Source organism: Grampus griseus, assembly GCF_964374135.1.
Source record: "Grampus griseus genome assembly, chromosome: Y".
Lineage (NCBI taxonomy): Eukaryota > Metazoa > Chordata > Mammalia > Artiodactyla > Delphinidae > Grampus > Grampus griseus.
The window spans coordinates 1667691-1689271 of NC_139016.1; the positions used below are offsets into that span (position 1 = coordinate 1667691).

At 48.0% G+C, this 21581-nt stretch overlaps 1 protein-coding gene across 1 annotated transcript in view; it reads left to right on the forward strand.

The window, feature by feature from the left end:
* The window catches only part of LOC309817687 (glycoprotein Xg-like), a gene marked incomplete at its 3' end in the record, with an annotated part of 35573 nt that extends 14937 nt beyond the window's left edge, over positions 1 to 20636 (forward strand). Inside the window, exons 6-9 of the mRNA XM_082646956.1 lie at positions 2015 to 2065; positions 2182 to 2217; positions 4388 to 4481; positions 20582 to 20636. Of these exons, the coding sequence (XP_082503082.1) occupies positions 2015 to 2065; positions 2182 to 2217; positions 4388 to 4481; positions 20582 to 20636 (236 nt within the window). The remainder of the gene's footprint in view (positions 1 to 2014; positions 2066 to 2181; positions 2218 to 4387; positions 4482 to 20581) is intronic.
* Between the last annotated feature and the right edge of the window lie 945 nt (positions 20637 to 21581).

Genomic DNA, 21581 nt, shown 5'->3' on the forward strand with positions numbered 1-21581 from the left:
TGTTTTGTTTGGGCTGAAAGAATGCAATGCGCCCCAAAGACATCTCACGTCACTATGGAGGAAGGGGATTCTCTGTGTCCTTGGTTGCCCTGTTTTGGGTGTTCCGTTGAGTTTTGCTTCCCCTGTCAAGAGCCGTTTGGGGCCACGTGGCCTGAGTTCCCACCATAGATCGAGTGACGTGTTGGGAATCCATGCACCTGGGGGAGGACCGCTCGGGAAGGGATGCTGGCTCATGGTGGTGGGAGAATCGCAAGAATTCCACGGCTTGGCCAGACACGTGTGCCGACGGGTGGGTGCTGGGCAAAGCTCAGCTCTACAGGCATCCTCATTTCCAGCTGTTTGGGCGATGGGGAGTTCCCCTGTTTCCGATTCTCTTGAGATATTATTCGAACGTTGAATTCCTAGGGTGCAAAACACGGTTGCTTACGCCCAGCCAGACAGCCTTCAGAGAGATCCAGGCATCCTTTCTCCCCTGCAGGTTTCAGCTTGGGGTGGGGGGCATGTCTGTCTCCAAGACCTGACCTCTAGATCCTAAGCTGTGATCCTTTCTCTGCGTCCCTTTGCGCTGCAGCAGGAGATCATGTTATACTTTGTAACGTGCCATGCCATGCAATTGTGGTTAATTTATTTCCTTGAGTTAGAACGAAAAGTACACACACACACACACACACACACACACACACACGCACGCAGGGATTTTTGCCTTTCCTCCACCAATGCATCCCCAGAGCCAGAAGCCAGACATGGCACACAGTAGGTCCTGTAAAGCTCAGTTGCATGACGGCGACGGAGGGCTCACCCCTAAACCCCTACGTCAGGACACATATACCCTCCACGGTGTGGTTGACTTGAAAGGTCTAACGGCCCCGCCTCCAAAAGGCTGTGCTCTTTGACTGACAGCGTCCAGCAGGATGTTCCTAAGGGGTTCTCAAAGCTGTTCTCTGTTCCAAGATGTTTCAGGAGACACCCTTTTATCATTATCATTATTATTAATTATTATTGGCCACACGATCTCATGGAAAATTGTATCCGAGCCAGATTATTGGGTGATCACCCAGGTAGAGCATCTCAGAAAAGTCTGAGAGCTCTTCCGCCCCGTTTGGAAGTCAAGGCCCACTTCTGTAAGTTTTTTGAGACAGAGGGCTGGACCTCGCAGCATGTACTAGTGACAGGTTACACAATCTAAGTGTCACTGTGGCCCCTTACAAGATGGAGAAGGAAGGTTACCTTGTTAGGAGCCGTCTTGCTGGCGCTGGGAGAATGCTGCCGTTTATGGTTGAGCAGATCTTCCTACCGATGGGGGAGGTCCGACCAACGCCTAAGGCAGATACACGATGCACAGCAAGGGGTGGAGAGAGGAGGCCAAAGGGAAGAGAAAATTTCTTAGGTTTAAATGTTTCTTGCGCTGCCATGAAACCTGAATTTTATTTCACATAAAGGACATGATAAACGACACAGATGAACGGGCAGATGAAGAGACACAGGGCGAGGGGGTCCCAAGTTAGGAGCTTCTGGAATTGGGGTGCCCTGCCTTCCACCGTGTAGATAAATTCACTCACTCGGAAGCTCTCCAAACCCCGTCTCCTGGGCTTTTGCAGAGGCTCTGTCACGTGAGCCTGATGGACTCCTTGGCCACAGGACGGGGTGAGGCTGAAAGCCCCCACCCTCCCATCGCTGGTCGGTTGCCCTGTTTCCAAAAGTCACCTCATTCACATAAACTCAGGTGTGGTTCTGAATAACAAAAGACACCTTTATCTCTTTTGTCACTTCACAAAAGACCCCTTTATCATTCCTATCATTTAGGAAATTCCAAGGGGCTCCGTGTTTGGATTAGGGAGGAAAACCAAATACGTATATTTCTGATGAAAATCACAGTGTCCTGTCTGCAACCTCTTTATAAATCTTGCTTGAGGCTAGGGGTGGAAGTAGCAGGTTGGGGTCCAGGCCTGGCCCCCTCCACCTCCACTGGTCCCGCTCCCCCCCTAGCTGTAACGCCTGCATCTCCCCTTCCTAGATCTGTCTGTCCCCACCTGCCCGCTGGGAGGCCAGCTCCGTGAGAGCAGAGGTTTGGTCTGCTCTGCTCGTGGCCATGTCCCTATCAATTTCATGGCGCTGGCAGCAGAAGGCAGACCGACCAGCTCTTCCGAATAAATGAATGACCGTGTGCTTGTCCCCTTCTAGGTGGAGACGGCTCCCCCTCGTACGGCAACCCACAAGGTAACACACAGGGGCGGGGCAGCCCACCTTTCCAGGAGCGAGCTCTCCACATCACTGTGGGATGAAGTGGGGTAGACGTGTAATGATTTCAACCTGAGGGTGTTCAGGGAGCACCTACTGTTCCCATGCTTGTCTGGAAGCTCCTGAACACACATGTCTGTCCTTCAAGGAGGGGTCCATCCTGTGGGGGTCAGAGAAGGAGGGCGAGGACGGTCCTCAGGCTGCAAGATGCCTCGGAGCTCCGAGAGCAGGGCTGGGGTTCGTGGACCTGCCACTGGGCCACCAATGGCGTCCCTTTCATTGACCACTACTGACCGGTAGCCAACATGGAGAGGAGAGGGGAAGTCATGGCGTTCAGCCTTGGAGAGCCCCAGAGGGCACTGCCAGCCCCATCACAGGTGCAGAAATGGGGGCTGTTGTGTGTCCCTGGGAGGATGGGGTCCAGTCTCTTGGTCGTCTGGCGTTTGGGTGGAGGGTGACAGTGAATCTGCCCACTGACCCCAAGGCTTTGGGAAGAAGAAGGGTATTGAGGTGTCTTTCCAAGCTTCAGACCCCATCCCCATGCGGAGTCTCAGTACTGCTCTTTGCTGGGTGTAGGGACATTCTGGGGAAGTCCATGGATGCGTCTCTCCTCGCGGGCAGGAGGTAGGGCAGGAGGGGTGCATCTCAGGGCAAGAATCCAGGTCTGACACGTGGTTTGACGGGGTCCACGGCAGGACAGAGGGACTCATCCTAGCCTGGGGCAGAATGGAGGTGGGTAAGGATGCTCCTGGAAGGGACCATCTCCAAGTCCGGGTCTAAAGGATGGGTGGGAGGCAGCCAGGACAGGAGAGGTAGGTGCTGTGCTAGGTCGGGCTGGGTACACCCCCGGGAACAACTGTGGTGTATGGGGCCAGGGTGTGGAGTGTGATGGGCAGGGGACAACACTTGGGACTGGCCAGGCGACCCCATGGGCACGTCTGCACTTTCTACATGCTCCATGGGAAAAAGCCTGCCCCTGTTTATACCTATGTGACGCATGGATCAGAGGGCCAGTGATGGTCAGGGAGATCAGTGTTAAGACCCACTTAGTTCCCAGACTAAAGAGGATGTTGTAGAGACAGTGGACATGGGGATAAGAGGTCAGCCTGGAGGACCATTTGGTAGTCACCATTGATATCACGTGGTTGATTTGTATGGGACGGCAGAGAGGAAAGAGGTGTATCAGTTAGCAGTGCTATGTAACAAAAGAGCCCCAAACGTAGTGATTTTAAACAACCACCATTGATTATGATTATGTGAGTCGCAATTGGGCTAAAACCAGCCCACATCCATCCAAGAGGCCAGGCCAGGCTGGGCCACAAGGCAGCCAGACACGGTACCAGCGAATAAAGAGGAGCATCACAGCTTCACGTCTGCCGGTTCTACTGGCTGAAGACCCAATTCTCAGGATGATGACCTGGACCCCCCCCACCTCCCATGCCACCAAGTCACATGGTAGAGGGTGTGCATGGGGGGTGGGGAGCCCTGGAGAGCGGGGTCCAGCAGGGGACAGGGTGAGACAGCAGCACAAGGGAGGGATAGATCCCTGGGCGCCGTGGTAATGCTCTTCCAAGCATCACGGGAGCCACATCCACGGCATGGCCACTCATCTGTCCCCTACGACACGCCAGGCACTTGCCTGCATCTGGCGTAGGACATGGGTGGTTATTTTAGATGGAAGCAACGATTTGTTCTTCTGGGGAAGTGTTGATTTTTGTCCCATCAAGCTTCCATACCTTGGGTTTTGTGCAGGAATACCTAAGCTTCCCTTAAAGCATTGATGTTTGCTCTATGGTTGTGTTCAGAGCCCCAGCGTGATTTGAGGATCGGGCTATCAGGCACTTTTTGGTTAAAAAATTTTTTTTTGCATGAGTGAACATTCTATGTCCCCAAAGCTACAGATTCATCCAAATTCACAAATACATGAAAAAACATATCAAGCCTGTCTTCTGCGCAAAACTGTTGGGTGCCCCAGTCCGGTAAGACTGGTTGGTAAGCTCTCCTGAAAGCAGAATCACTTCCTCAGGCTTCTTGTGTGAATAGGAGGGTGGGGAGGGCCGGGGATGTGATTGCAGAGTTATTTACAACCAGCGGAGTTCCGGCTGGCTGTGTTTTTCACAGACCATCTTACTTTTCTGGGTTCCTGCAGGCAACAGGATAGCAAAAATCGTGTCTCCTATCCTGTGCGGGGTGCTGGTGACCCTGGTGGGGGCAACGGCCCGCTATTTCCAGTACAACAGGAGGTGGAATTGTTGCAGGACGAATGGCAAGTTTCCCTCCCAATTTTATCCCCTAAGCGTAAAGCCTGATAAGTATATGAATAAATGTAACAAAACAGAAGCAGACTCACAGATACAGAGAACAAACTAGCGGGTCCCAGTGGGGAGAGGGAAGGGGGGAGGGGCAAGATGGGGCAAAGAGATTAAGAGATACAAACTGCTGTGTTTAAAATAAATAAGCAACAAGGATATGTTGTACAGCACAGGGAATAGAGCCAATATTTTATAGTAACTTTAATGGAATACAACCTATAAAAATGTGGAATCGCTCTGTTGCATGCATGAGACGAATAGAATATTGTACCTCGACTATATTTCACTTAAAAAATTACTTTAATAAAATAACAACCAAAACAACTTAGGTCCAATAGACACACTGGCACGTCTTCCCACGAATCATCTGTATCTAGGAAATTTGTTCTTAAGATGAAAAGTGTTTCATTTTATTTAGAATTTATTACTTTTCAAAAAGTCCTTGAAGTAGTTTTGTTTTGTTTTTTTAACATAGGGCTTTAGAGCTGATTTGAAACCACACCTAAATGATGGCTTTTAAGATCTCTTCTTGTTATACATTTTTTTTAATTGAAGTATATTTGCTGTACAATATTATATGTTACAGGTGTACAATATAGTGTTTCACAAGTTTTAAGAGTTATATTCCATTTACAGGTATTACGGAATATTGGCTATATTATGTTATAAAATTCTTTGACAGATATACGTTACTTAATTTAACTTCGGTAATGAAAGGCTAAATCCTTTTGAATACAATCTATCAAAAAAGTTCATGCAAAATACATACTTTGATTTCGTGAGTAAAAGGTTTTGTGTCTGCTTTTGTTTAACAAGGCAATGTGTTTAAAAATATTGCAAATAGGGGCTACCCTGGTGGCGCAGTGGTTGAGAGTCCGCCTGCCGATGCAGGGGACACGGGTTCGTGCCCCGGTCCGGGAAGATCCCACATGCCGCGGAGCGGCTGGGCCCGTGAGCCATGGCCGCTGCGCCTGTGTGTCCGGAGCCTGTGCTCCGCAACAGGAGAGGCCACACAGTGAGAGGCCCACGTACCGCAAAAAAAAAAAAAAAAATATTGCAAATAGAGTTGAAAGCAGTCACCCGCGATGCACCTGTGTGAGCTGTGTTCAAGTGTCACACTCAATAAGTGATAACATATTTTGAATTAAAAAATACTTTCTGGGGTCCTTCGCTGGTAGTGTTATTTCTGATACAGTCCAGTGTAGACCCCCTTGCATAATGAAGGGATGTTAAAGCTGGGCCTTTATTACGGACCCACGGGGGACTTGAGAGATGCTTTTGAAAAGGTTTTCTCATCTGTAAGATTTGGTTTCACTGCCACAGACCTTACATAAGTAACTTGCTTTTGTTTTCAGTGAACTTTCAATCACAAGGGAGTCGGCAAAGATATTTGGGTGGAGTCTGCAGTGTTTGGACCCTTCTCCCAAAAGAAAACCACAGAAGGACTAAATTGCAAACCTTTCTGTCGAAAGGTGCACAGACCCCAGGGAAATGGGTTGGGGCCAGGGCTGGGGGCGTGCTGGGACTTTCTGCTTCACCTTTGGGTCCAGGCTTCCGGGTTTGAAGAATTACACGCCCAAGGACGGGTGGGTAGCCGTCCTTGGGAGCAGAGATCCTGTCTGCTGACTCAGATGTTAACTCGGGGTCTCCCAAGGTTTGGTCCTGAGACCAACCATGTCTGAATCTGTCTGTGTTTTGCCAGGGGGCCTCCACCTCCAGGAAGGAAGCTATGAAACAAAAGCCTGTTCCAGGAGTATTTTTTTAAGGATTTGGGCGAATTCAAAATCCCAAAACCTACCCTTGGCCTCCCTCTGCTGGTGGGTGGATGGTACTGCGCAACCCCCTGGCCGGGGCGAGCCTTGGTGTATACATAACCCCGGACCCTGAAAGTTTGCGGGGCGGGTGGGGAAACAGATTATGAAGAACAACGTTACTTTCCGGGCAACATGCCTTATCATTACAGAGACACTGTGCATTAATTTCGCTTGCATCTTCGGCCAAACTCTGTAAGCACTTGTGACCCCGGGAGCTCAGGGCTGAAAATGGGCAAGGAAAGTGAGGCATCATCTCAGGCGCAAACGTAAGGGGGTGGAGGGAGCCCCAACGAGCGAAGTCACCAAGATCAATACTATTTTAGTGCCATATTTTTTTAAAAAAATAACAAAATGGCAAACTACAGCCTGCCGGCTTGCTGCCTGTTTATGTCAGTAAAGTTTTACTGCAGCGAGAGGCAAGAGAGGCAAGACTGGAGCCCACGTTTATTTCACGTTTTGATACTATGCTCACGGTGGGCTTTTCTGGGCTTTCATTATGATTTTTTTTTTAAAAAAACACTGCATTCAAGTATTACGACGTATCCTGGGTTTTTTGGCACCTGCTACAACTTCGCGGCCACTCGCCTCCCCCTATTTGAATTTCTGCAGCAGGGGCAGCTTTTGTTCTTTCTGGTTCATACCCTTCCCGTCTATATGAGGCGGAGGCCCTTTCTGGTTAAAGCAGTGTCCTGTCTTGAAGCTCTCTCCTGCCTTTTTCGGGACTGGATAAAATACACGTCCAGCTGATTTACTTTGCTGTACAGTAGAGACTAACACAACATATTATAAAGCAACTACACTCCAAAAAAAAAAATTCTGTCTGCTTCCTCAATTATCGTTTAATGATAACTTCACCAGGTCCACGAAGGGACCAAACTTGGCTGAGGTTCTGTGAAAGTTAGCGAGCTCAGAGAGTCAAGACATGCTGTGACATCATTCGGGCACCCCTCCCACAGTGTGCAGGACCGATCCTTGCTGGGTGCAAAACCCGTAAACCGTCTAAGAAATATGGCAGCTTGACCTTCCCTCTGTGGTCCGGTGTTGATGCCCACCATGTGGCCAGGGAATGCCCACTCTCTCCCGAAGGATGGCGGGCACGTACATTGGCCAGCTCTGCAGGGGTTAGGAGCAACGCACGACCTGTGCGTCTGTGTGCAGCCCAGTCCTGGAGCTTGTGTGTCTTGTAGGGGCAGTGATGGGGATGGGGGCCTCTACCATGGCGACAGAGGTCCGTGCGCTCAAGGGGACCGTGTGAGCCTCACACTTTGCCTTTATTTCGTCAGATGGACGTAATAGTCACTCCCCATTTAGAGGTTATGAAGACTAATTCGGCCGCATCCCCCAAAGGGGGATTTCTACAACTAGGAGTGGTCACCCAAAAGATAGAGTTCCTCGATTCACTTAAAATGTTCTAAACCCTGAACAGATAGAAAGCAGCAGAAAAGATAGCAGGGCTTTGAGATCAATCTGTAGAGTTTTTTTTTTCTTTTTTTCCTGGCTATGACATCTTGCATCCAATCTTTCCTTACAGAACCAGAAAACATCTGAGGCCTTCAAAATCCACCCTTTGCTTTGAGATAAAGGCTCCACCCAGACAAGAACCACCCTCATCACTCCCGTGCCATGTTCCTTTCCTTCTGGGCTTAAGCAGCTGCCCTGAAGGGTTTTCCCTCCTGTTTGCAATAGACGTGCTACCTAACCAAGAATTCCTAATTCCTCAGACACATCAATCATCATAAGGTAGACAGCTGGACCTTGGGTTGTAAAATGACTGCTTGATCTGTTGGTTCCATCGTGAATCCGGACAGAGAGTCCAGCTCTGGAATGAACTCCGAAACTACCTCCTGGTGTGACCTCAGGCCATCGACATGGTCACAAAGCACAGGGGCAGCAGGATAGCACCGGGGTCTTGGGCGGGAATGCCATCGGCTTCTAAAAGATGCAGACAGACTGCTGTTTGGGTTTCCAACAAGCTGGGGTGAGAAGATTGACTGATGCCATAAGTTCCTTAGTTATGTCAGGAATCCAGACCTGTTCACCACCGCCCGTGAATCGGGAATGAGTGATTCCCGACACTAACGGCAGAATTTGAACGTTATGTCAGCTCCCAAGAGTATTGTCACCTGCAGAGGATGAGGCTGGATTTGGGAAATTTAAGTGCAAAATCGCTGATGTGGAAACCGTCTCGGGGAAGTGATCATGGGGTGCTTTTTTCCTGTGAAATAGTCCAGTTTCTACATTTTTTTGGAGAACGTGGGGTAGAAATAGAGATTTGCAGATGTTGTGGCTTTTCGTATTATTTTTGGTCTTTGATCCTCCGTGGGTACCAGTTCTTAAGGCGACGGCAGTGCCTTCCCTGGTTTATACTTTTCTTTTTACTGGACAAGATGATCTTCTATCCTCAAATATGTAAAACGCATACTAGCTGTTTGGTTCTATTTTAGTAATGCTTTAGGGGAGAGGGAAAAGGATGGTTTGGGCAGATTAGTAGAGTTTGATTCAACTGAGATGAATGCTGATAGAATTTTAGAGTTTAAATATTAGAACCAAAGAGGAAGCCAGCCCGCTAGAATCTGGACCTCATAAAGAGGACACGTTAACATTCCAAATATTTATGCCTTGAGCTCACCCTTCAGGATTGAGAGCTGGGTCTGCAAAGAGAAGTTGGAAGCAGAAGGCGTTTGCAAGAGCTTCCCCAAAATGGAAAAGAACTTAAAACTAAAGGTCCTGATGAGACGGCTCAGAATTGCATGCCTTCCCGTCCTGGATTTACAAAGATTTGAGCCATTTGAAGACTGTATTTCCTATTTTACTATGAATGTCCTAGGACTCTTCCCAAATCTTGTTAAGCTTCCCCATAAGTGAGGATGCCTGCTAAACATGCCCGCTAAACATAATTTAACTGTTGTTCAAAAGTGTGTGTATGTACACACACAGATTTACACACAGATGTACATAAATGGAAGTTAAGCATTTTGAAAGGTAACTCCATCCCTTTTCTGTAACTGTCATGGGCAACTTTTCCTCATTTAAAATACATGTAAGAGAAAAAAAAATCGGCCTTGTTGGTTGTGTTCTCTGTTCTATATTTTGCACATATAACCATGAGACAGCGGTGAAAGGGTCAAAAAGTCATGAAGCTACGTAGCTTTGCATGTATCCAGGAAAGCCCTTTCTACTCCGTTGTGCATCCTTTGGGCGCATGGCCTTGGAGGCTTATGGCTGAGATGGTCGCCCCACCACCACCCCCCGCCCCGCCACCAGCTCCGATGGACCCAGCAGTTGTTTGAGAACCAGAGGGGCATCTGTCACCTTCCAAAGGAAGAAATGGTGTCCTCAGTACCCTGTGGAAGAAGATGGATTATGAACACATAAAGAAACATACAGTTGGAGAACAGCGGAATAAACGTCACCCCGACGACAAGAGGAAGATATGGTTAGTGTTCAATGTCGTTTAAATTAAAGTACGTGAACAATGCTGTCTCGGGAAGCCTCTCTTTAAGGCTTTAAGTTCTGGGGATCAAATGTCCAGCATGGTGACTAGCTAACAATACTGTATTCTATACGTGAAAGTTTTTAAGAGAGTAGACTTTAAGTATTCTAACCACTAAAAGAAATGGTAATTATGTGACAGGATGGAGGTGTTAGCTAAGGCTGGGGTGGAAATCCTATTGCAGTGTATACACAATGTACACTTTATTGTATATATATTGTATATATCACAATGTACACCTTAAACTTCCGCAATGCTACGTGTCAATTATTATCTCAATGAAGCTGGGGGAAAAAAAAACTCTTTCTGACATTTTCTTCCGGAAGCGTTTTTTGCTTGGATTCCGTAGGCATCCAGCACTCCGCACGCACAGATGATCATTTCAGTGGCCTTGGCAAGATTTTCCTCTTTCTTTCCGTGGCACATTCACTATAAATTTAATATTCTGTGATAGTTCATTTTCTACACACATATATGTATCTGGGGGAGCGCAGCTCACTCAGTGACCATATGTTTCTACTGACGTCATAGAATCTGACTTTCAAATGATGTTTACTCCTGACGGCGGCGAAGCTTGTTCATTTCTGAGACCGTTTCATAGGATCTGCGTGTGCATCTGTTCTTTTATCTTCTTTCGGATAATTTAGTGTAGATTTGGTGGCTTTTTCTTGCAGACATTTGGACGACTCCTTTCTCTGAGCTCATCCATCAGTTTCTTCGAAACTCCTTGTGGTTCGCGTTCGAGAAGGTCTCCAACGTCTCACGCATTTCAAATGCAAGGAGGCATCATCTGTAGTAGAATCATTTCTACCTTCAGCAAATGGTTTCTAACATTTTGTTTGTTTATTGAATTCACTCTTTCTTTGCACCCTCTGGTTTCTTACGAAAGCAGATTTACCCTCCCCCAAAGGTGGACACATTCATCCAAACCCTCTGTTAGTTTTCTGGCTGTGTTAACCTGAGATAGTCACTCTTAAATCTCACCGAGCTTCCTTTTCATTCACTGACAAGTGTCACGTTGAAATGTCTCGTGACGCAGGTGACAGATTTCGGATCCCATCTGTAAAACTGCGAGCCTGGGGCAGGTGCAGATGAGTTCTGCTGGTTTTCAATAGCTTTTCAGAACGCAAGTTCTAATAGCAGTAACCAACCGTGTAATTCTCTCCTCGAATTCCTGCTCTGAACCCATCAACCTTTTCAGGACACGTTAATCCATGTTCACAGGGGGCTTGAATTTTTTTTTTTTCCAATTAAGCCCACTCAGATAGTGAGAACCATAGTAAAGCAAGTCATCAGAAGCTAGTCACCAGCCTTAAATAACCGACGGTTCAGCCACCGTTTCTGAGAAAATGATTCCTCTTTTCACTCGTAAACTCACGAGGGGACATTAGTTCTGGAAAGCTGCCTCTTTGGTAGAAAGAGCACAAAGCTGTCTCCTGATCCTGTTTCTTACGATGACGATGAGGCTGAAACCAGGCAGAGGAAAGCCCTTGTGGTTCCTGAAACCCACCATTCTGATGGGGCGAACTTTTCTTTGGAGAGCCGCCTTCTATGTTAACAACGTATTTCTTGAATCTTCACATTTTGGGGACACACCCTTGGCGTCCATCACATCTCTAACCCTGGCAGCTTTCACCTTGGCCCCCAAAGCAGGTGGTACTGTTAGCAGTTAGGGTTCTTGGCCTCCTTAAGCAATAGAAATTGATCAGAGGCCAGACAAGAAATTCACGCCAGGCTTTATTGGGGCCCCTGCTGCAGCGCGGGGCGGGGGCGCGGGGTCGGGGGGGGGAGTGAGAACAAATAACAAGTTCCCTTGTTTGCTCGCTCCCTGGCGGGGGCAAGCTTGTTCCTTAAGTGGGCTGAGGGTACGGGTGGGTCCAGGGGTCGGGCTGGAGGGGAGGCTTAGGTGGGCTGCCCACCCCTTAGGTGGTGTTGTGTGCAGGGGGCATGCGCAGGACCCTGCTTTCGCTCCGGGCTCTTCAGAAGTGGCAGGTGGGCTTTTTGGTCTCTTTGTATCTTGTTGTTCATCATTTGCCCCAACTGCGCATGCACGCGGTTATTTTTAGTCCGGTAAATGTTCTCTGTGTGTTGCTGTCTAAGAGATCTCTGTCCCGGCACAAGCCCTGCAGCAAAGGGTCCCGGGTCCCAGCCTGTCTCAGTACTTTAAAAGTATTATTATCTCTGCAAATGACTTTTTCAGCACTTTGCCTGTTTTATTCCCAGGAAATGGTTTTTGTTGCTTCTTGGGGTCCTCCAAACTCCCGCTGTTAGGAATTCTGTGGAGGGACCATCCATGAATCCAGGTCCGGTTGTTGTCCGGAGATCTGTTCTCTGCCTGTTGTGTAGGTGACCCCGACACACCGACAGTGCATCTACTCAGAGCTCATGCAGAAATGGCCCCTTTCCCATCTCTTGGTCTCTTGGTTCAAAACACAGGGTGGGTAGTTACCCTGCAGACGGGTAAAGTGAGAGGTTCTGCAGCTTTGCGAGGATTCGGGTCTAGGTGATCATTGCTTTTTGAGCCCATCAGAGGCTGCTGTCTTCCGGCCCATGAGAGAATTACATTTCACATTTTGCCCGGGCGGCCCCCTGAAAGTGTTCAGGGCTTTGTTCTGTGCAGAAGGGATACTGTATGGTGCATGGATTTTATTCCATGTGATAACGTTTCCATGCAGACGGGACCTTGGACCCCAGGAGAAAAGAATTAATGAGATGCAGAATTCCATGTGTTGTCTTGTGATTCTAATGACTTTTCTGTAAAGGGAGAAGATGTGTATATGTATTCTGTAAAAATAGAAAGATGTTTTACTTAAAGGGAGTTAAGCCTTAGAGCTGCAGAATTTCATTTTTTTCCAATATATTATTCTTAGGTCTATAGTCTTAAAAATCTTTTAAAACAACCTGCACAACAATTTCAAAATTCAGTAAACAAAAGAGGAAGTATTGGATATTAGTTTTCACTCAATTTACTAATGAAAATTTCCCAAAACAGTGGCGGTCCTCCAATTCATATATCCCCAAGAATCTTATAAAGTCTCCTGACATTGTGAAAGCCCATAGTCATTTTATATTAATTAATTCAGTTAAACCGAGTTCCATTTTGTTTATTTTTACAAATAAACATTTTCTATGACACAAATGAACTTAACTATGAAACAGAAAGAGACTCACAGACATAGAGAACAGACTTGTGGTTGCCAAGGGGGAGGGGGGATGGGGGAAGGAAGGATTGGGAGTTTGGGATTAGCAGATACAAACTATTATATATAGAGAATGGATAAACAGCAAGGTCCTACTGCAGAGCACAGGGAACTATATTCAATATCCTGTGATAAACCATCATGGAAAAAAGTATGAAAAAGAATATTAAAAAAAGAAGAAATGACACAAAAACCTTAATTATATAACATTTTAAAATATAAATCAATTGAAAGAAATAAACATTTTCAATTTGGCAGACAGAGAATGATTTATTAGATCATCAAGCCAATGTTTAATCTATCAAAGAGTGGCAATCTAGAAAGTGAACAAAATAACTGATGTTCTGATTAGAAACACCAAGTACCAGTTTGAGTAATAGTAACGTCAATGACATATACATATGTTCTATTTTAGTAGGAAGACATAAAAAAAAACCAAACTTTTAAGATACATTAAATATTTTACACATACACATGGGTGTCGTTGACAGTAAATTGTTAGTAAAGGTATAACTAGTTCCAAGGTTGACGGGGCAGGTATAGTGTATTGTAGTCCCCACCCTGCACCCTCCAGGGTCAAAGTAGTGACTATAGAATTCAGGAGATTTACAAAAGAAGTCTCCCCGAGAGTGCTCCATTACTTGTCGAGCCATTGTAAATTTGTGAAATGGCTTTAAAATTAGTTTAACACTTTTAAAAATCACGGTTAAAAAAAATGGGTAATCATCAATACCTTGCACATTGCTATAGCCCACGCACACTAGGGAATCAGAGACTCCCATTGGATGTCCCATGGAAAAGGTCACCATCTGCTGTGGTGTTTTTAACGTAAATGTTAGTCTTGGTGGGGTTATTCACTGCCTATTCTGCTTTCTTTAGAAATCCAACGTCTTCTAACACAGCTTCTGTCTGAGCCTGTTGGTGAAAGGCTCGTGAGATTTCCTGGGAAGGAAAGAAAGAGGGTCAAGGCGTTCATGGGCCAGCCCCATCCTGTGATCCCTTATTTGCAGGTCAGACCCCTAAGGGATTAGAATTAGCTCGTCTGGTTTCCCACCACGTACTATTCTGGTTCCTGACACTAAAGGGCTTCGGTGATGTGGGTTGGCCTCTGCCCGAGTCCCATCTTCCTAATGGAGGCATGTCCCCCGCAGTTCCAAATATAAATGCAGTGCACATCTGTGCCTTGCAGCCATCTCCCTCCGCACCGTGGCCACCCCTTCTCACACTGGCATGCGTCCAACATAACTGCTCCTCTGTGAATAGCTGGGGATGGATAAATGGTCTGTGGAAGCACAGACGACGTTCCAAACTCCCCTCAACTGAAAATAAAAACAGCACTTGGACCTGACGAACATGGAACATTTTGCCCCTGGGGTGGAGGGCTGGGGGCAAAGCTGACACGCTCACCTTCGGCCGTAGACCAAAGGGGAGTTAGTTAGCGAGATGGGGCCATTGCAGTCCCAGCCCTTTCCCCGACCCTGCACATTCCCTCACCCACCTCCTCTGCCCAAACTTTTGTTCTCTAATCTTGTATCCACTGCCCACATCTTATGCACTATAACTTTTTATTGTTTATTGCCCGGGTTTTCCCCTCCCCCCTGCCCCCAGGAGGTACATCTATAAAAGCATGGGTGTGTCCATAACTACTAGAGCGGTGACTGGCATGCAGTAGGTGCTCAGTAACTATTTATTCAATCAACACTTGGAAGAATGAATGAATCTGTCTCAGCTCAGGCTCCCATAATAGAACACCACAGACTGCGGGGATTCAACAACAGACGTTTGTTTTTCACGGTTCTGGAGGCTGGGAGTCTGAGATCGCCGGGTGGGCAGATTAGTTCCCAGTGAGGCTCTCTTCCAGATTTATAGACGGCTGCCTTCTTACTGTGTCCTCACATGGTGGAGAGAGAGCTCTGGTGCCTCTTTTTCTTCTTCTAAGGATGCTAATGCCATCATGGGGGCCCCACCCCCATGACTTCATTCAAACCTGCCCAGGGGCCCATCTCCTAACACATCCCATTGGGGGTCAGGGCTTCAACATGTAGATTTGGGGGGACACACACATTCAGTCCATAGCAGAATTTCTTTTTTTAAAACAAAATTATTTATTTTATTTTTGGCTGCATTGGGTCTTCATTGCGGTATGCGGGTTTTCTCTAGTTGCGGCGAGCGAGGGCTGCTCTTCATTGAGGTGCGCGGGCTTCTCACTGCAGTGGCTTTTCTTGTTGCAGAGCCGGGGCTCTAGGCTCGCGGGCTTCAGTAGTTGCAGCACGCAGACTCAGTGGTTGTGGCTCGCAGGCTCTAGAGCACAGACTCAGTAGTTGTGACGCACGGGCTTCGTTGCTCCGTGGCATGGGGGATCTTCCCGGGCCAGGGCTCGAACCCGTGTCCCCTGCATTGGCAGGCGGATTCTCAACCACTGCGCCACGAGGGAAGCCCAGAATTTCTTATTTAGGCCACAAACTTCACATTACAGAGGACGTGTTTCCTCTTGTTATTTTAGCTAAAGACCTTTATGTGATGAGATTAATAGAGATATGAACAAATGTGAGGTTTTAAAATATATATTATGAAATAAAATGTACCAACATTTGGAACACCTCCAGATGACCCATGCATGATATTGCAAGATCCTAAGTGGATAAAGGATCCATCTGAAGTTCAAGATAAAGCTGTGGATTCTAACTTTATAGAGTACAGAATTCATTGATTGGTATCCAGATTCCATGCTGAAATCATGGAACCTTAAAGAAACTACCAATTATCAAGTTTTGGTGTGGCATCAAAGAAGAATGTCAATTGTGTGAAAACCCTATTAAAATATTCCCCTCTTTTCTAACTACCCATCTGGGGGAGGCCAGATTTTCTTTACCCATTTCAACCTAAACTATTATTGCAACAGAACAAATGTAGAAGTAAATATGAGAAATTAGTCATCTTCTATTAAGCGAGATATGAAGGAGATGTACAAGTGTGTAAATTAATGCTACTCTTTCCCTCTCCCCCAGTTTTTGTTTGGGAAAATAAATTTATTTTTCTGTAAAAATATGTTATTTATACAAAATGGAATGGGTTTATTATTGTTATCTTTAAACTTATTAAATGAATAAATATCAAAATTTTTCAGTTTTAGGGGCTTCCCTGGTGGCGCAGTGGTTGAGAATCTGCCTGCCGATGCAGGGGACACGGGTTCGTGCCCCGGTCCGGGAAGATCCCACATGCCACAGAGCAGCTGGGCCCGTGAGCCATGGCCGCTGGGCCTGCGCGTCTGGAGCCTGTGCTCTGCAACGGGAGAGGCCACAGCAGTGAGAGGCCCACGTACCGCAAAAAAAATTTCAGTTTTAATTTCTAATACAGAAAATATGGATACTTATAAACAAATATGTAAAAATTTCAGTTTTAAATTTGAATATAAAAAACATATTTATAGATAAATATCTAACATTTTCAGTTTTAATTTCTAATACAGAAAATATGTTTCTTTAAAACCTACATAAGCAAAAGTTCTTTGGGTTTCTCACTAGTCTTTCAGAGTGTCGGGAATCCAGTGACCAAACTGCTTGAGGATTTCTGCCATGTGGTATAAATTAGGATGCTTTTATGCTGAAGTAGCAGAAAGTCCATCTCAAAATAGCTAACACTATAAAGACAGTATCTTGTAAGGGGACTTACTGAGGTTTAGGGCGTCTGCATTGGGGATAATTTGAGGATTTAATGGTGTTCTCTCATGGTTCACCGGGTATTAACCAGTTTCACTCCTGGCAGAAAATGGCTCTGTAGCTCCAGCCATCACAGCCCCACCCACTAATATCTGCAGGCCCAATTAAGGCCACTTCCTCTTTTGAGAGTGAAGACCTCTTTCCAGAAGCCAGCCGCTAACCCCGCCTCCTTCCTCACTCACACACAATGGGCCACACAGCCCCTCGCTGAAACTGGGACGCATATATCCTGGATTTATGCATCCCAATCCAGTCCTGTTACAAACAAATAACAGAAAAATGAATGGCGGTTGAGTGGTTACCAGTAGCACGTGACGTAAATGCTTTGCTTTCTGTTTTCTTGCGGTTGTGGTCCTTTATATCTTACTAGGTTAATGTGTACAGATAAAATACAGATATATAAGGACTTCCCTGGCAGTACAGTGGTTAAGACTGCGCCCTTCCAATACAGGGGGCCGTGGGTTCCATCCCTGGCTCGGGAACTAAGATCCCACATGCCGCGTGGCCAAAAAATTAAAAAAGAAACACAAACGCATCTATCATTGCAGCTGGGACGCACACATATATGGACGTATACATACTGCAGACATCTTTTCTCTCCTTCTCGCACTTATCTTTCAAGGTAATTCATAGGATCTTTGTCACAAAAACGTGGCAGGTGACGCAGTTGGCTGGCATCTTCCTCTGGCTCCTGGGCTTGAACTATGTCCGCCGCAGCGCCCTGTAACTTTCCAACAATGTTGCAACCGACGTACCAACGACTCAATTTCTCTGAATGGCTCCCAGGGAGAAGGCAGGGTCACCTTCGCCACGGGCAAACCTCCTTCGTGCGGCACCCCGACAAGAGACCGCCTTCCGCTGACGGCGCCCACGGCTCACCAGGTGCCCACCCTCCTGGCTTCCTGGAGACCCTCCCCCTCCCCCAGAGGCACCGGCAGCGCCCACGGCAGGATGCCTGCTCTGGGTTTCAAAACGGACCTAACCTTTGCCCAGGCATCTGGGAGGACTGCCTGTGGCTGACGGCCCTCTGTCCTGCTTTCCGGCCTCCAAGGCAGAGCTGGAAGGACCGGGTGGGCGAGTGTGGGGGCAGGGGCTGGGGGCGCGTCTACGGAACTGGGTGCTGGGAGGCGAGGCAACCTGCTCCGGCGTCCTGAGCCTTCTCTTTAAACATCTCTGCAGTTCCCCCCAGCTCCTGTCTGGGTGCAACTTCTTCCCACCCTCTCTAGCCCCTCAGGCTGCCGCCGGTCCCTCCCCACAAAGCCCAAATGCCGGCAATCAGAACCGCGGTTGTCAACCTTGAGGGTGGATGGGGCGGGGAAGGGGGGGGGCTTGTTAACACAGGGTACGTATGAGAGACTCAGTTTCCTGATGTTCGGGAGACCTGAGAACGCGCATTTCTCAGAATTTCTCAGGGGATGCTGATACCGCTGCCGGTCCAGGGCTGACCCAGGGAAGCAAAAGATGGGAGGGGGGGCGAGCTCGGAGTGAAACACAGCCTGGGGGGGACCAGCGTGGGTGGGTGGGTGGGTGGGAGGCGCTGCTAACTTCTCCCAAGTGTACCAACCGCCTGGCGTTATTTCCCGTCCTCCTGGGGCTTGGGTAGGATTCCGAATTTCTAGGATTCTTCACCAGCGGGAAAGCATCATGAGATGGTGCGTTCAGGGATGGGGCTGAAGGAATCCGCCTGCGCAGTGTCTGGGTTTCGACTTGGCCTTGAAGGTGCTCACTTTCTCCCCAACCCGGCGAGGACGTGCCGTGATCCACGCCCCCTCCCCCAACCTGACTGTAGCTTGTTAACCCCTCTTCCCCTCTGGGCCAAAGAAATCCCCTCCTCCTCTCAGCGGGCGTCAAAACAGAGACACACTTGTCAAGCTGTCACAAGTGGGGAGGGGGTGCTCCTGGCATCTGGCGGGTGGAGACCTGGGACGCTGCTTCACACCCCACAGGGCACAGGACGCCTCACATCAGAGCCACCCAGCCCCAGATGTCAGTAGTGCTGAGGCTGAGAAACGCTGACTTAGCATCAGAGATTCTATCTTCCATTTACCAATCAACCTCTCTCTCTCTCTCTCTCTTATCTATATATTATAACTGTAATTAACCTATCTATTATCTATCATCTATCTGTGTATCTATCCTGTCAATCTATCCACATGTCAATCATCTATCATCTTCCATCATCTCTCTTTCTCCCTCTCTCTCTGGCTGTAGTTCGCAACCAGAGACAATTGTACTCCCCCAGAGACACTTGGCGATGCCTAGGGACGCTTTTACTGTCACAGCTGGTATCTGATGGGTGGAGAGCAGGGAGGCTGCTCCGCCCCCCACAGGGCACAGGACGCGCCCATGACAGCAAAGACTTTGGTCTTTGCTATCTATCTATCTTTGGGTCTATCATCTACCTATCTATTATCTATTATAATTCTATTATCATTTACCTGCTAGATCTGTCATCTATGTATCTCTATCTGTCTATGATTTATCTATCTGTCTGTCTATCATGATCTATCTGCGATTGTAGTTTGAAACCCTGCATGGCTCTCTCCCCAGGGGCACAGTTGGTGATGTGTGGAGTCGCTTTGTGGGGTGTGGGTACCAGGGATGCTGCTGCACAACCCCAGTGCACAGGACACCCCACATCCGAGAGTCACCCACTTCTGAACGTCCCTGGTCCTGAGGTGGAAATCCTGCTGGCAGGTAACTTCTAACCCAGGGCAAAGGGAAAATTTTAGAATCTCACCACCCCGCAATGTGGACTGAAGGACGCAGACGCTGTCTGGGACGTTTCAAAGGGGACCTCTTGTTGTCGGAACGCTCTGGCGGGTCCTTTTCCCCATATCCCCAGTGTCACACAGGAGCACTGCACCCCTGGGGCAGAAAGAGGCCAGAATGGGACCAAAGGGAATGACCCTGTGGCACGGGTGAGTGGGGACACTTGGCAAACACTGGAGACAACAGTCAGACAAGCACAGAGGCTGGGAACCCGTCCCCTTCCTCTGGAAGCCAGGGGGCAGCTGGGGGCTGAGGAGACCTCGGGGCTCAGAACGGACCCTTCCTGAGACTGTCCGGCTGCGTCAGAAGCACCTGAGCCTCTTTCAGGTTGGCTGGCAGGGGACAGAAACCCAGCACTGTCATATTAAGTAAGAGAAAGACAAATATCATTTGATGTCACTTACATGTGGAATCTACAAAAATGATACAAATGAACTCGTGTACAAGACAGAAACAGTCACAGGTGTAGAAAACAGACTTAGGGTTACCAAAGGGGAAAGGGATGGGGGAGGGATAAATTAGGAGTACGGGAGTAACAGGTACAAACTACTGTACACAGAACAGATAAACAAGGACCTGCTGTATAGCACAAGGAACTATGTTCAGTATCTTGTTAGAACAAGATGGAAAATAAATGGAAGTAGATTCTTTGTATTAATCTTTTATTAAAAAGCAATAGATTCTTTTCTATAATGGAAAAGAATTTTGAAAAGAATATACATGTAACTGAATCACTTTGCTGTATACTAGAAAGTAACACAACATTGTAAATTAACTATACTTCAATTTTAAAAAATGGTTAAGGAAAAAAACAAAACCAAACCCAAACCAGCACTGACTGCAGGAAGAGTCTTCCCCTGGTTGTTACTCATATCCTGATGCTTCCACCAATGGTTCAGAAGCTGCAGGGATTTCAGGGAGACTTCCAGAGGCTCAGTAAGTCCCGCAGACATCTTGCAGCACCCCGATAATAAGTACGTGCACATAGTGCCCAGGGGGCGGGCAGAGGGGTCCGTGCCCTTTTCCTGCTTAGCGACATCAGCCACACTTTCATCGCATACGAGATCTGCATTCTGCAGACAGCGTGATGAGGTGGGGTCCTGCCCTAGCGTTTTCCAGCCGGCCTGGCCCAGCTCTGTCACCTGGACGCGATTTTTGAGATAGCTCTGAGCCCAGCAGGTGCTGAAAACACCTGCGGCATCTGTCCCTCGAGGCCGATGGCTATCCATCCACGGTGCTGTGTCTGTGGACAGATGCCCTGAGGCTCTGGGCTCTTGCCTCATCTGTCTCCCCACATGGCACGGGGAATCCCCTTCTTATTCCAAGCCAAGTGAGCCCCGATGGCTTTTACGCCTGCAAAGCCCCCTGTTCCCCATGGGGCATGAACTCCAGCAAAAAGCCCAGACAGAGATCCCAGTCTGCTGGGCGCTGGGTGACATGCACGCCTTACTGCGTCGATCGCTGACGAGGTTTAGCATCGGCTATGTCCTCTCTTAAGATTTTTTCTGTCACTTCTTGAGCTTAAATTGTACCGGTTCCCAAAGTGTGAAGTGTGGAACCCTGAGGGGGCGGGTTCCCCGAGATCAGGACATCCGCGTGGGAAGAACTCCTTTGCCTTTGTTAAAACTATGTGGACGTTTGCACAGACGGTGGAGAAGCAACACGGGGCGGGGGGGCGGGGGGTGAGGCCTGCTGGGGCTATAGTTGGTGTAGTGGAGAGATGACCCCCCTCCCGGGACGCCTTCCACCCACCCCCCCAGGTGACATTTTCAGAGCAGGAAGCCCCGTTACTCAGGAATGTCCATTCCTTCTGTCGATCCGTGTTCCCTGGACCCTTGATCCCGCAGGACATGACAACGTGCTGGATGGGCAAGGTCCAGCAGGTGGGAGAATTCCTGAGATACCGCCTGGTTTCTCGGGCCCCTGGTGCTTACGCGCTCCTATGGCCCCAGCCAGTGGCTGCACCCTCCCTGAGGACAGCATCTGGCCCACTCCTCTCTCCTTCTCTACAACCCGCCGTGGCTCACAGGGTT